Source organism: Chlorocebus sabaeus, chromosome 15 (genome assembly GCF_047675955.1).
Source record: "Chlorocebus sabaeus isolate Y175 chromosome 15, mChlSab1.0.hap1, whole genome shotgun sequence".
In the NCBI taxonomy this organism is placed as follows: domain Eukaryota; kingdom Metazoa; phylum Chordata; class Mammalia; order Primates; family Cercopithecidae; genus Chlorocebus; species Chlorocebus sabaeus.
The window spans coordinates 88,370,612-88,386,062 of record NC_132918.1 but is presented as its reverse complement, the minus strand read 5'-3'; the positions used below and the strand labels follow the sequence as shown (position 1 = coordinate 88,386,062).

The following is a 15,451-nucleotide window of genomic DNA, read 5'->3' as shown; positions in this document are numbered from 1 at the left end:
CTACAAGATACCAAAATTTTACATATTCAAGCCAGGGAAAAACATATTTTGATCCCCTTAACCTATTCTTCTTGTATTACAATTTAATCATGGCTACATGATCTTTAGATCAAGAAATACAATTGTGAAGAGATGACTAAAGAAACAGCTCTTTTAATTGGCGCTTTGTATATCTGGTTGCCTCTCCATCTCAAAGATGAGTTTCATGAGGTCCAACAGTGTATCTTATTCATTCTTGTGTTACCAGTGCCTTACACAAAGAATGGCAAAATATGACAAAGGAATGACTGACTGATCATTGCGTATCAGACTCCTGAATATAAACAAGCACTTAAAGCATATAGTGTGTTTCCAACCAGCAACACCTACACAAACCCACAGTGACATTTGGCATACTAATACCTTTAGTTTGACATACTAATATATTTAGCATGTGTCTTTTTATTTTTGTAATTACATTACTGTGGTTAGCAGTTGTTAAGTGCCTTCATCAATTAAATTAAGTTTTCATGGAAATAAGTAGGCTTTGCCCACTGGTCTTCTAAGTCAGCTCAAACTTCTTAATCCTACAGAAGTTAAGGATAAGATATGATGAGTTGAATGTCACTTTTTGATAGAAAAAGATTCTTACAGAAAGTCTGGGTCCTCTGGTATAACAAAATAAGAAACAGATTTAATTTGGAGAGAATGTGGGTAGGATCATTGCCAGCATGACTGCAAAGGATTCTGCAGAGAATTATTGTTCACTTTTAAAACAATTATTTTTCTTATTATTACATAAAATATACGTTCTTTTTAGAAAATGTAGAATGTGCAGACAAGGAAAATTATAATATTATTCACTATATTCTTCCTTCTTTTACAATTCGTATATTATAAATGGGTGTTGACTAATTTTTAGTTTTTTTAAAAGAATGGAATCATGTTGTTTTGCAACCTAAAAACTGCTTACCTAAAAAATTATAAGTTATTTTAATAGGGAACACATTCATTTGGTTCACAATCCTAATGTTTAAAAAGCCATATAGTGAAAATCCTCATTCCATCTTAGATTCCCAGTCACCAGTTCCCCTCCCTAGAGGCAACCAATGACACCAGTTTATTTTACATACTTTGGGACATATTTTGTACATTCTTCTTCCACATTTTTACACAAATAGTAGAAAACTATTATATTTGTTCAGGTCTTCTGAGAGGTAGATGTCAAGTTGAGTTTAGTTATACAAGAGATTTATTGGAGGAAATTCCCGGAGTGGTGGGAGGGGAATGGAAAGCCACAGGAAGTGGGGAGAGGCATACACTGTGATGTGGGTTTATCCTCTAAAAAGAAGAGAGGGAAGGAGGAGGGCTGGATGTGTAGCATCTCAAACTGCAGTGCACTAAGAAAGTCAGGCCAAAGTTGCCCATCAGGAGTTTCTTTTTTTTATTATTATTATACTTTAAGTTCTAGGGTGCATGTACACAACGTGCAGCTTTGTTATATGTATACATGTGCCATGTTGGTGTGCTGCACCCATTAACTTGACATTTACATTAGGTATATCTCCTAATGCTATCCCTCCCCACTCCCCGCTCCCCACAATAGGACCCGGTGTGTGATGTTCCCCTTCCTGTGTCCAAGTGATCTCATTGTTCAATTCCCACCTATGAGTGAGAACGTGCAGTGTTTGGTTTTCTGTCCTTGCAATAGTTTGCTGAGAATTATGGTTTCCAGCTTCACCCATGTCCCTACAAATGACATGATCTCATCCTTTTTTATGGCTGCATAGTATTCCATGGTGTATATGTGCCACATTTTCTTTTTTTCTTTTGTTTTTTGAGACGGAGTCTCACTCTGTCGCCCAGGCTGGAGTGCAGTGGCGGATCTCGGCTCACTGCAGGCTCCGCCTCCCGGGTTTTTGCCATTCTCCTGCCTCAGCCTCCCAAGTAGCTGGGACTACAGGCACCTGCCACCTCGCCCGGCTACTTTTTTGTATTTTTTAGTAGAGACGGGGTTTCACCGGGTTAGCCAGGCTGGTTTCGATCTCCTGACCTCGTGATCCGCCCGTCTCGGCCTCCCAAAGTGCTGGGATTACAGGCTTGAGCCACCGCGCCCAGCCGTGGCACATTTTCTTAATCCAGTCTATCATTTATGGACATTTGGGTTGGTTCCAAGTCTTCGCTATTGTGAATAGTGCCGCAATAAACACACGTGTGCATGTGTCTTTATAGCAGCATGGCCCATCAGGAGTTTCTACATCTCATAGGAGTGAGTCTGATTAGAATCCATGCTGTCCTCATTTCTTGGCTATGTGCGGCTTGTGACTTTAGATATGCTTTACACCATGTGTGGTGGTGGATTCTGAGCATAACAGTTGGGGTATCCACAATTTATCCTCCCAGCAGCAGATGTGAGTTGAAAATGTTCATGGCTGCTACAACACATACATTGTCCTGCACCTTGCTTCTTTCATGTAATAGTATTAATTGTTCCATATCAGTACATACATTTTCCTCATTCTTTTTAATGCTAATATAATATTTTATTTTATATAAATGTATATTAGGTATATGTCATATGTATACCATGCTTTATATGTAGACCCATATTGATAGACATTTAAGATGTTTCCAAGTATTATTACAAACAAAGCTGCAATAAAAATATTATTGTGCATATATCATTTTAGCCATATACAACTATATTTCTGAGATAAATTCCTAGAAGTGGATTTGAATTTTTAACTTTGAGAACATTGTCCTCTATAGAACCGTTTCAGTTTTTACTCCCACTAACGCATGAGACCATGCATAAGACAGGGCCAGGTACAGTGGGATGCCCTTGGCACCTTTTCATTCATTAATTCACCCATTGAATTACTATTCAATTACTCACTCACTATTACAAGAACAGCAAGGAGGAAATCCACCCCTATGATCCAGTCACCTCCCACCCAGCCCTTCCTCCAACACTGGGGACTATAATTCAGCATGAGATTTGGATGGAGACAAATTCAAATCATGTCACTAGTTCTGCCTTGTATTTATAATGTGCGGTAACAGGACAGATCACCTCTCTGTAGTTTCCTCTTCCAGAGCAGCAGGTGGTAGAGGTCATCATAGCTCTAGAACTAAAAAACACTCAAGGCGAGATGGAGAGATGGAGAGCACTGAAGTTTCTGTCTCTTTCTTTCTGTGTGTGTGTGTGTGTGTGTGTGTGTGTGTGTATGTGTGTGATTTCATCTATTTTGTTTTAAGGCTTACTAAGGTTTCCTGGAAGTAAGTAAGATTTTAAAACCTTTACTTGATGCTCCTACCTTATCCCAGCTCTAAGAAGAACTACTGTTTTCTTGTTAATTAAGGAAGACAATAAAACCTTGCTGCAGGAAAGTAGAGTAACTCACCATTCATTCACCAAACATACATATCAGGAATGTGCCTGGAGGGGTTGGGGGAGACACAGAGAAAATGGGCAAAGGGACAGGTCATGACTGGCTTGATTTCACCTCCATTTGTTCCTTTAGCAAGTGCCCTTGTGAGGGCACGCTGTGCAGCTGGGTGCACAGTCCTGAGGGAGATGCCCTGAGCCAGTGCTAAAAGCAGGGCTCGTCTGGGGAGAGATGTGGCACCAGGGAGAAGAGGGCAATGCTACCCAGTGAAGGTTTGACATGTGTACCCTTAGGCCTCCTGGAGATAAACCACATTCCTGCCTCCCTTTTGCAAACAGAACCAAACAAGCCAACAAAGAGTGATTTTAGTATTTTTTCTAATTGCAAGGTGACCAAAGTTATTTTAGGAAATTTAGAAATTATAGAGAAACACGCACATCACAAGAAAAAAGAAAGATAAAAGAAGAAAAGCAACACTCATAACCTCCGGATCGTTAAGATCATGAGTATAACCTTTCCATACTTTTTCTGTGCGTACAAGCATAAAAATTATTTATATGTATACGATTTATGTAATAGACACACATATATATTACAAGCATAGAAATTTATATGTATACGATTTATGTAATAGACACACATATATATTACATATGAGATTTATAACCTATGAAAATGTATACTGTGAACATGTGAACGTGTTTCCAGCGTCTGCCTGTCTTCAGACTAACCATGCTTCATCATCTCCCGCCAGCTGCTCTGCACGCCCATCCTGTGGAGGGTCTCCATTGTCATCATGCTCAGCTTGAATTTCATTGTGTCCCTTGTGGCCGAGGTAAGTGTGCTGATCTTGGGCTGCTCATCTTGCGTGTGTGCATGCGTGTGTGTGTGGGGACTTCTTTGGGACTCTGAAAACAACTTTAGGTGACATGGACTCAGCAGTGCAGGGGCTCCCTTCCTTCACAGCGTAAGCAATGCTGCCTTCCTCTGATGAGTCCCAAGCAGGACATTAGTTTTCCCATCTGTCAGGTGGGGCTGGGGACAGTGGAGTTATGATCTCTAAGGTCCTATTCATTTCTACATTTTCCAAATAAAGACCCAACACGATTTACTTTTTAAAATTGAGATATGATTCACGCACCATAAAATTCACCCTTTTAAAGTCCACAATTCAGTGGTTTTTCGTACACTCACTGAGTTTACAACCATTAACAGTACTTAATTGCAGAATATTTTCATCGTTGCTGAAGAAATCCTGTACCTACTAGCCGTTGCTCTTCCTTACCCCTTCCGCCTTCTCCTGGGCCTTGGGAACCACTCATCTTCTTTCTGACTCTGTGGCTTTGACTATTCTGGACATTTCATATAAGTAAAACCATACAATATGTGGCCTTTTGTGTCCAGCTTCTTTCACTTAACTCATATCATTTTTGCCTTACAGATGGGAAATGACATTCAGTGAGCTCTTCCAGCTTTCATTCTCCAGCTCCCATTTGCTCCATTTTCTAGCTTTTATTCTCCAGCTCCCCTGTGCTCCATTTCCTCAGTGAAATGAGCTTGTGCTCCTGCTTTGTTTCTCCACGTGATTCACGCTCTTCCCGCTCAGTACTACCAGACACAATCTCCATTCTTCAAAGCCTGTTGTTAGGCAGGGGTGCCCTGAAAAGGCATTTATGAACAAAGGAGAGGTGAGGTTCTGAATCCCATCTGTCTCTATTTCTGCTCTGAGTTACAGAACTAGAATTGTTGCAGCAAATGGAGTGTCATGGTGAGCTTGGAGAACCTACAGCCTGACTTCCCTGCACTGTTGTGCAGGCAGGACCTCAGCGAGCCCTCCCTACTTACTCCTGTGCAGAGGGAAGGCTGCACAGGGGCTGGGGGCAGAACAGGACATAGAATTTCAGTACTGGACCTTCTCTCTATGTGCTAAACAAGAGCTTGTCAAACTTGAGTGGGCATCAGAATCACCTGGGAGGCTTGTTAAAACAACACACATTTCCAAGCCCTACTCGCAGTGGGTCTGATTCAGTAGGCCTAGAAGGAGCGCAGAAGTTTGCATTTCTAACAGGTTGTCAGGCGATTCTGATGTGATTAGTTCAGGGATCACACTTTGAGAAACAATATGCTAAACCGTATGTCTCTAAAGCAACCGGATTAATAAAAGAGCATTATCACGGGTGGCCTCAGACCCAACAGCAGAGAGATGGTCTTTGCCCTTTAAAGAAGAATCTAGTGTGTACCTCTTATCCCTGTTCATAATCAGAGGATTTCCTCTATGCGGTGTATCTTTCCTCCATTTCTACGTATTAAAGTGCTATTCCATCCTCTACGGCACAGCTGTAGTATTATCCTCCTCATGTATCTTTCCTGCTCTCTGGATCAGGTAGGCAAGTAACAACTTAACCAACAGTGGCTTAAAAAACAATAATTGACTCAAGAAGATTGAAGGTAGGTGGCTTCAGGACTGGCTTAGTGACTCAGTAGTGCCACTGGGAATGCACACTCTCTCACCTTTCTGTTCTAGAATCCTCGGACGTGGTCTTTCATGTTTGTGCCTGTGATTATGGTGTCCCGAGAGATTCTACATAGCTGGACTTTACATCTGTTTTCAGTGCAGGAAGAAAACGGAAGGAGAGGCCACAGCCAGCCAGTTTCCATCAAGTCTGAACCTTTTCTTGGGAAACGAACTTTTCGTGAAGCTCACTAGCAGACTTTCTTTTATGCCTTATTGATTAGACTTGTGTCTCATTGTCATCACGAGTAGAAAAGGATTCTGGGAAGTGGATCCATGTTGAAAATTACACAGTGTAGCTTAGACCATTTATTATTATTTTTTCCTTTTAGGTGGGCAGGGAAGAGTTGGGAGGGAATGGGCTGGATGGGAATTAAGTATCAAAGTCTTCCATAATCCTCTAGCAGGAAGTTCTTCCTTTTCCAGCACATTTGCAGTTAAGAGCACAAGCTCAGGGGTAATCTACGGGGTTCGAATCCTGGCTCCACCACTTTCTTTCTCTCTGACTTTGGGCAAATTATTCCACTTATCTAACCTCTGATCAGCCCTGAAACAAACAGGTTTGAGCAGGACCTTATCCTTACCCTGCCAGGGCTCATGATCTAACCTCCAGCTGAGAGGCATGAGAGCTAGTGTGGATAGCTTTAATTGCTCCCACCTTTAAAACAATTATTTATGTGTTTATATAGGTATGCTTGTATGTATGAGTTATTTGAGTAGCCAGTCAGAAGAGCTCATGTGGTGAAATTTTTCTAAAGACATGTCTCACCAAGGCTTTCCTTTTGTTTCTAGTTGTTACCAGTCCATTCTCCCACTGCTGTGAACAAATACCTGAAACTGGGTAATTTATAAAAGAAAGAGGTTTAATTGGCTTATGGTTTTGCAGGCTGTACAGGAAGCATGCCTGGGGAGGCCTCAAGAAACTTTCAATCATGGCGGAGAGCAAAGGGGAAGAAGGCAGGTCTTACATGGCCCGAGCAGGGGAAGGTGCTACACACTTTTAAACAATCAGATCTCATGAGAACTCACTATCACGAGCACGGCAAGAAGGAAATCCACCCCTCTGATCCAGTCACCTCCCACCCAGCCCTTCCTCCAACACTGGGGACTATAATTCAGCATGAGATTTGGATGGAGACAAATTCAAATCATGTCACTAGTTCTGCCTTGTATTTATAATGTGCGGTAACAGGACAGATCACCTCTCTGTATTTCCTCTTCCAGAGCAGCAGGTGATAGAGGTCATCATAGCTCTAGAACTAAAAAACACTCAAGGCGAGATGGAGAGATGGAGAGCACTGAAGTTTCTGTCTCTTTCTTTCTGTGTGTGTGTGTGTGTGTGTGTGGTTTCATCTATTTTGTTTTAAGGCTTACTAAGGTTTCCTGGAAGTAAGTAAGATTTTAAAACCTTTATTTGATGCTCCTACCTTATCCCAGCTCTAAGAAGAACTACTGTTTTCTTGTTAATTAAAGAGGACAAAAAATCTTGCTGCAGGAAAGTAGAATAACTCATCTGGCTAAGTTTCCAAGAGGCTGAGATGGCTATATGGATCTTTAACAGCCTGGCAGCCAGCAGATGGTCAGTTATCACAGGATTAATTCAGACTAGCTGTTCTGTATTCTTTCATGGGCAGTGGAACCCAAATGGCAAAAATGGGTAGATTTTAGGAAAACTACTACTTAATATGATAACCTCTCATGAGTTATAACTTAGGCTCTATGCAAGGCACACTTAACTCATGAAATAAAATGGCATTGCAAAATGTTTTCAAAGATACATGTCTTTTGTAATCTTAAAACTGTATTTCAGTGAAGGTGAAGGTTAGAGACGTGTGAACAGGACCACAGTGCTTAGCCATTTGTTAAATGAGTAGTTCAGAAGGATAGGCAAAGGGAGAGAGCTATGCCCTGCCCTGCCCTGCCTTGTAAAGGGAGTTATATAAGCCTTACAACAAACATAAGGAAGGGATTATTCTAATCACTGAGACTTGGATACAGTAACTATTTTGCCCATAATAGGTGTCAGAACTGGGACCCAAATCCAGATCTGTTCAACTCCAAGACTGGCCTGTGTTTTAATTTCATCAACCTGTGTTTATGAATATGCAGTGATATGTCAGGGTATATGAAAAGCATGTCATACATGGGCCACATCTTTATATAGGGTCAATTGTATTCAGTATTTAGTAGTAAGTCATTTTAAATGTCATTTTACATCCAATAAAATATAGATGTGCTATAGAGTGAAACATAGAATTTGAATGATTTTAAATTTAATTTAGATGTGAGATGCAAAAGAAACTTCATTTTTGAGGCAAGCCATTTCAAGTTATGTTCCCAGAGTCTTGAAATGTTGTACCTCTTACTTCTCCCACAGGAGTTACTTAAATAGAAACGTTTGAGAAGCCAGTACCTGTCCAGTGAAACCACCTTAGATTCATCCAGTGGTCAAGCTCTTTGTCAAGCTGGACCTAAGCAACCAGTGCAGTAGTGACTTATGATGACCTGTGGAGGGCTGTAGCCTCAAAACACTCAACCCCGATTGTAAAAAGTAATTCTTTTATTTTGCAGGAGGCCGTTATTGAAAATCGAGCCCTGTGGATGATGATTAAAAGATGTTTTGGCTATCAGTCAAAAAGCCAGTATCGGATATGGCAGAGGGATTTGGCAGGTGACCCTAGTTGGCCCCCAGTAAACCAAACCTCCCACTCTGACGTGCCGGAGTGTGGCAGGGGCGTGTCTTACAGCAATCCGGTATTTGAGAGCAACGAAGAACAACTTTGAAGGACATGTGATATCCAAGGTGATATTACAGAGAAACAATGACAAAAGGGACCAATTTCATTGATTTTAAGAAATGAGACTCTTGTAACATCAGCTGGAGTTTCGAGGATACCTGTCAAATCATGGTGACAAACTAAAGTCTGTTTGATAAAATGCTTTCTACAGAGAAGAACATTGACCCAGAAGAGTGCTTTCCTCTTGGCTTGTGAAGGTATTGGAGGCGTTCAGTGAAGGCAAGAATGGGCCGAGAATTGCTATGGGCCAAGAGACAAGCAGGCTAAAGGGGAAAAATATGTGATCTTTCTTCTTAGGACAGTACAATACTTTCCTTTTTATAAAAATGAATTAAGGGGAAGTAGTACTGTGTATACTCATGGAGTTGTAACATGTTAAAGAGCATTTTTGAATTTTTACTTCATCGATGGAAAAACTAATGCATGGGAAACGTTACACCAGTCTTTAGTGTCTGGGTTCCTTTCCTCTGTAGTGCTTTTCAGATTTGAGGCTTTTTCTTCTGCTTCTGGCCTTACTCTACATATTATTAAGGATAAGCTCAGCCTATGCTGCAATAAAAAACACCTCTCAGATATCAGTGCCTTAACACACAAGCGCTTCTTCCATGATCCAGGTGACACTCTGGACCTGCTATTCTTACAGCAGTGACTGCTTCAACCTGATGGCTCCATCAACTCGATGCAAGGACTCTGTGTTGACTGTGATGGGGGAAGGAATAGGCTGGAGATCACATGTGGACTCTTCACTGCCTCACCGCAAAAGTGGCACACATCGCCTTCCCTACGCATATCTCGTTAGTCAAGGATTGGGCCAGGGAGCTGGAAAGTGCAGTCTCCTGTGTTTAGGGATGCTTCATGGGCGTATGAGCGGTCGCTACACAGGGCCCCACGCTTAGAAGGGCCCACACTTGCTTTAACACTCTGCCGTTTCCATCTTAAAATTCTTAATTTTCGAACAAGGGTCCCCGTATTTTCATTTTGTATCAGGCCCCACAAAATGATAGAATTGGTCTGGGATGTAGTCCTGGGAAGGAAAGGAAAATAACAGATCAGAGAACACTAGTGCTGTCCACTACAGTCCACTTCTCCTAACCCCAGTCACTTATCCTACGTTTTAGGAACCTCTCATGTCACGTGGCCAACTCCGGAAATTTTCACTCCTCTGCTTTATTATTTTTGAGAAACATCAGTCTCATGCCACAGCATTATATGACACTATTGATGGAAGTTCTTACACAACCAGTACATTTTTTTAAGTTTGTGGCTTCAGTTTCCAGAAAACTAAAATTTCCCTTATTTTATCACTGTTACAATTTGGTTATATTTGATTTGATCAAAACAAAGAAGACTCAGGTTTCTGTTAGCTCAGGAGACAACACTGAACTCTAGGAGCACATCTACACAAAATGCTTTAAGGCAAAGGCAAAATTTTTATTCTGAGCATCAAATCCTGGGTGAATGTTCTGACCAGGGGATAAGTGTCCTGGCCCAGGCTGGCTTTGCAACTTATCAATAGCATTTGCAAGCATTGCTTCCCCCTCATTGGGCTTTTGAGCATGGCTGATGGCTCCGCGATTGCAGCTGATTCTAGGAACGTGGCGTCTCCCAGCCACAAGGGTACCCTGTCACTTCTGGGTAAAAGAAGGCATGAAGATATTAAAAGAGGGCATGAAGATATTTTAGCGTTTCAAGATTGCAGAATCATTGTCTTTTTTGGTACACGAAGAAATGTTTCTTTTTGCAAAGTCAGCCTCAGCAATGATATGGCAGTTCTGAATGTCCTTTTCTAAAAGTGTTTCTCATTTTCCAAAAGTAGAGGGTTGTAGGCGGGGGCAAGCTAGAGATGGTCTGCGACCTAGTCATGAGCAAGATGAGCCTGCACAGTTCACACTTCAGTGTGCCCTTTGCTAAGTGTGTTCACCTCCACCAGCTCACCTGAATTGTACAATTGTCCCATGACTCAACAAGGAAGGGCTTATCATCTCCACCATACAGATGAGAAAGCTGAGATTCAGTAATGGCAAGAGCAGATCTAGGCCTCAAATACAGACCTTCTGAGCAATCCTTATATTGCTTCCAAACACTTCCTAATTACGGAGCTCCAGCAGGGCAGGTTGCTTAGTGTGATCTCACAGTCAAGCAAAGAATGGGCAACTCTTTGCTAATACCAGGCCCTCTGTTCAAATGAATGCCAGGCATCCTGCCAGGCCTGGGCTAGAGGTGTGTTCAAAACCAAACCAAACCAAACCAAAAAATGATTGTCTTTCTGAGACTTTGAGTTGCTCTTGCCTTGGTCCTAAGTGATTCTATCCCTAGCAAAGGCTAGCAGGGAACAGGAATGAAAGAATCTAGTCCTCCACTAGCCAAGCAGCCATAAAGTCTTTGGGAAAAGAGACTCATTTTGAAGACTTTATTCCTGGGACTAAGTACATCTTAGAAGCTGTAATTGAAGGAACAGGGAGTGCCTAGTCCAGAAAAAAACAGTCAGGGGACTGTGAAGGGTTATCCTGAGAAAGAAGGGTCTGACTTGTGTCAGGTGGCATGAGAAGGCAGAATCAGGACGAGAGGGTCAAGATCACAGTGGGGACGGCCTCAGGCCATCTGCCCTGACCACTGTCCTAACAGCCAGCACGGACAGCAGTGGAATGTACTCTATGACACTGGAGAAATGAGTGGCTATTCAAAGGTCAAGTAGAGAAGGAAGTCAGGTATCAGATGAAACTCAATTACTTGCAAGATCTCTTTCAAGCTTGATACACCCAATGTCTCAGTCTTATGCTGTGATGTGAATCTTTTTTGTTTTGAGATGGAGTCGCACTGTGTCACCCATACAAGAGTGTAGTGGTGCAATCTCGGCTCACTACCAGCTCTGCCTCCCAGGATCACGCCATTCTCCTGTCTCAGCCTCCCAAGTAGCTGGGACTACAGGCACCCGCCACCACGCCTGGCTAACTTTTTGTATTTTTACTAGAGACGGGGTTTCACCGTGTTAGCCAGGATGATCTCGATCTCCTGATCTCGTGATCTGCCTGCCTCTGTCTCCCAAAGTGCTGGGATTACAGGCATGAGCCACCGGATGTGAACCATATTCTACTGCTACCCACACAGAATACCAGATCGACACTGATGGGAGGATGGGCTCTGGAGGGAGGGCTTCCAGCCTTGTCAGATCCGATTGTGTGGACGTATAGACTCAACTGCCCTGTCCCTTGAAAGGGGGAGATAAGATCCTAGGAAAGAGGTGCAGAGTGGGGGTCCTGACTGTCAGACTGAAGCTGGGGGAATACTTCTGATTCGTGAATTTTCTTAGAGAGGTGTTAAAAAACTTTGCCTGAAAGAGCATGGGAGGGTGCCCTAAACTTGAGGGCGGAACAACGTGTTACCAATACACTTTCTTGACCAGAGTCTGAAGGAGAAAAGAACACAGTCACATAGTCCAGATCATTTGAGACGGTGCCCTGTATGCTCATCCCAAGGCACCTAGCTCTTACCCACAGAGAACCCTGGCTCTGGGCTTCCCTCACTAAATATGTAACGATCTGAGAATGCAAATACGTCTGTGACATCTGTATCCTTATGTGCTTATGGAAATGTTCACATATCCACCTGCAGATGTGATGACTGCAAATGATTATTTATTCAGAGCTTTGTATTTAGTTTGTGCTATAATAAATTATTCTGTTCAAAAGAGGCACGTCAAATCTATCATTCAGTTGTTATAAAAATCAGTCTCCGCGGGGGAGTGTTTCACTCTGTCTAATAAAACGGTGTGGTTTACTCCAGTGATGTTGAATCAGACAACATCTTTACAAAGTTCCAGGCATTTTCTAACACCACAGATGCTATTATTCTCTGCTTTATACACAGGACAGTAGAGTTTACAAAATACTTTCATCCTTGTTCTGTCATGTAAGCCTCGTAAGAACCTTAGGAGGAAAGCAAGGCAAGGATTACCGTCCTTCTTCTTTTGATGAGTTACAAGGCTCTCCAGATGGCTCAGTGACTAGGACACATGGCTCATGCATGGAGGAGCTGGATTCAGATGCAGGTCCTTTATCAGCGAGATCCCTGCTGTGTCACTCTCCTACGTTGTTTTTCCTGAATGAAAAAAGAAAAAAAAAACCATAGCATTGAGAAACAAGACGACAGCAAGGCAAATGCCCAATGTAATTGCCATCATGAGCACACTTTCTTCCAGAAAGAGATTTTCCTGTCTCATGGAAGTTCTCTGGAACCTGACCATCAATCACAGGAAGGCCAGCTCCCACAGCTGAGAGAGGAAAATCATAACACCAGAGCCCTGTGAGCCCATTTCATGTGATCGGATAGCGCTCTGGTTTCTGACTTCAGTCCGCAGAAACAGAAACCTATATCCCTGCTTGATCTTTATTCAGACCTGCTTTGCACAGCTTTTCAGGTTCCTGTAGGTTCTCTTTTGGCTTTGAACTGTGCTCACTTCTCTATGCATAAACATTTGGAAAACCGCCGCCCCATGATATTCTGTCTGCCCTTTGGTTTCCATTAGACTTTTTAACAATGGACTTTAATAGTAAAATGATTTTCTTCAAAATTAAACAAAGATAAAATTAACAACAAAACACAACTCTCCCGAAGTCGATGAAAGAGCCTTAGGAGTGAGCCACTTGGCTTTGTCAAACACTCTGAGCTTGCTCCATCCTCAGGAAGACTGCATTTGCCATCCTCTGTGCCTCGAACGCTGCCCACCACCAACCCGCTGTTTCCATTCCTGATTCCTTCTCCTTCAGATTTCAGCTCACTTGTCGCTTCTTCCGAGAAGCCTTCCCTGACCACTTTGTCTAAGGTTGCTCTTGCTCCACTGCCGTGGTTTGTTTTCTGCATAATGCCTGTGCCACCCTTCAGATGACTGAGGCTGTAAGAGCACTACTTGTTCAAGATCACATAATGGGGAAATGAATGAGCTGAGTCTATAATCTAGACCTACTGACTTCCAAATCAAGGTTCCTTACATTCTTCATATCTAGCCGGATTCTGCTAATTATATTAGCTAATCTGTCAAGAAAAAGAATACAGGATGCTGCAGAGCGTTGTCCGTGGTTGGATGAAAAGCACTCAGAGTCATCCAGACTCTCCCAGCTCTTTTCCTTGCTGTCTTGACTTCGAAGTGTTTCAACGCCTTGAAAAATCTGCTGAGTCACTGACCTGTGATTAAGGCTGCACACATAGTTACTATGGAAATTCTGCTCAGTTGACAATTGTGGATAAAGGGGGTTACACTGCAGAGAGGTCTCACATGTGTCGTATGTATTGCATGCTGTACAATCCTAGGAGGCACCATTCATAGTGTACTGCAAGCCCAGGGTGATGGTTTTGCCTCATATCAAGGAAGTTTTGTGGGTAAATAATGGCTTTTACCTTTGTAATTGAAAAGTCCCACCTGCGCCTGCTACAACCCATTGCTGAGTCTCCAGACCCTCTCTTGGCAGTGTCTCTCATGCAGAACTTCCTCTCCTCTAAGCCCTTGGTTGCCACCTGCCTGATTGCAAGAGCCTCTTAACTGGTCTCCCTGACTGAGATCTTTCTTCCATTTTTTCTTCTCAAAGTGTCTGTCTATTCTATTGCACAATTCCGATGATGTCATGTCCATGGTCAGAAACCCTTAATGGTTTGAACTGTCTACCGGATAAAGTACCCATTGCTTACTAAGGATTTCAAGTCCTTCTCCACTGGCCACATCTGACTGCATCTCAGATCTTTTCCCTTATTGCATTCTCTACTTCAGGAAACTGAATTTCCTATTACTCTCAGCATTCAGTCCTCACTTTCCCACCTCAACAGCTGATATGGTTTGGCTCTGTGTCCCCAACCAAATCTTACCTTGAAGTGTAATCCTAATGTGTCAAGGGTGGGACCAGGTAGAGGTAATTGGATCATGGGAGCAGTTTCCCCCATGCTGTTCTTGTGACATTGAGTGAGTCTCATGAGGTCTGATGGTTTTATAAATGTCTGGCATTTCTCCTGCTGGCACTCACTCCAACCTGCTGCCCTGTGAAGAATGTGCCTGCAGCTGAGCACAGTGGCTCACGCCTGTAATCCCAGCACTTTAGGAGGCCAAGGTGGGTGGATCACCTGAGGTCAGGAGTTTGAAACCAGCCTGGCCAACATAGCGAAACCCCGTCTTTACTAAAAACACAAAAATTAGCTGGGCGTTGTGGTGGATGCCTGTAATCCCAGCTATTTGGGAGGCTGAGGCAGGAGAATCGCTTCAACCCAGGAGGCAGAGGTTGCAGTGAGCTGAGATTCTGCCACTGCACTCCAGCCTGGGCAACAGAGTGAGACTCTGTCTCAAAAAACAAACAAACAAAAAAGGTACCTGCTTCTCCTTTACCTTTTACCATGATTGTAAGTTTCCTGAGGCCTCCACAGCAATGTGGAACTGTAAGTCAGCTAAATCCCTTTCTTTTATAAATCAACCAGTCTCAGATATTTCTTCATAGCAGTGTGAGAACAGACTACTACAGTAAATTAGTACCAAAATGGTAGGGCACCACTATAAGGATACCTGAAAATGTGGAAGCGATTTTGGAACTAACAGGCAGAGGTTGGAACAGTTTTGAGGGCTCAGAAGAAGACAGCAAGATGTGGGAAAGTTTGGAACTTTCTAGAGACCTGTTGTCACCAAAATGGTGATAGTAATATGGACAATGAAGTCCAGTCTGGGCTGGTCTCAGTTGGAGATGAGGAACTTCTGGGGAACTGGAGCAAAGGTGATTCTTGATATGCTTTAGCAAAGA

At 42.7% G+C, this 15,451-nt stretch overlaps 1 protein-coding gene across 3 annotated transcripts in view; it reads left to right on the top strand.

The window, feature by feature from the left end:
- ATP13A4 (ATPase 13A4) overlaps positions 1–9,246 on the top strand; it is a 191,034-nt gene extending 181,788 nt beyond the window's left edge. For all 3 annotated transcript variants that reach the window (XM_073023753.1, XM_073023754.1, XM_008009553.3), the window contains 2 exons: positions 4,123–4,203; positions 8,452–9,246. In XM_073023753.1, coding sequence (XP_072879854.1) covers positions 4,123–4,203; positions 8,452–8,664 — 294 coding nt within the window. In that variant the 3' untranslated portion in view covers positions 8,665–9,246. The remainder of the gene's footprint in view (positions 1–4,122; positions 4,204–8,451) is intronic.
- The last annotated feature ends 6,205 nt before the right edge of the window (positions 9,247–15,451 follow it).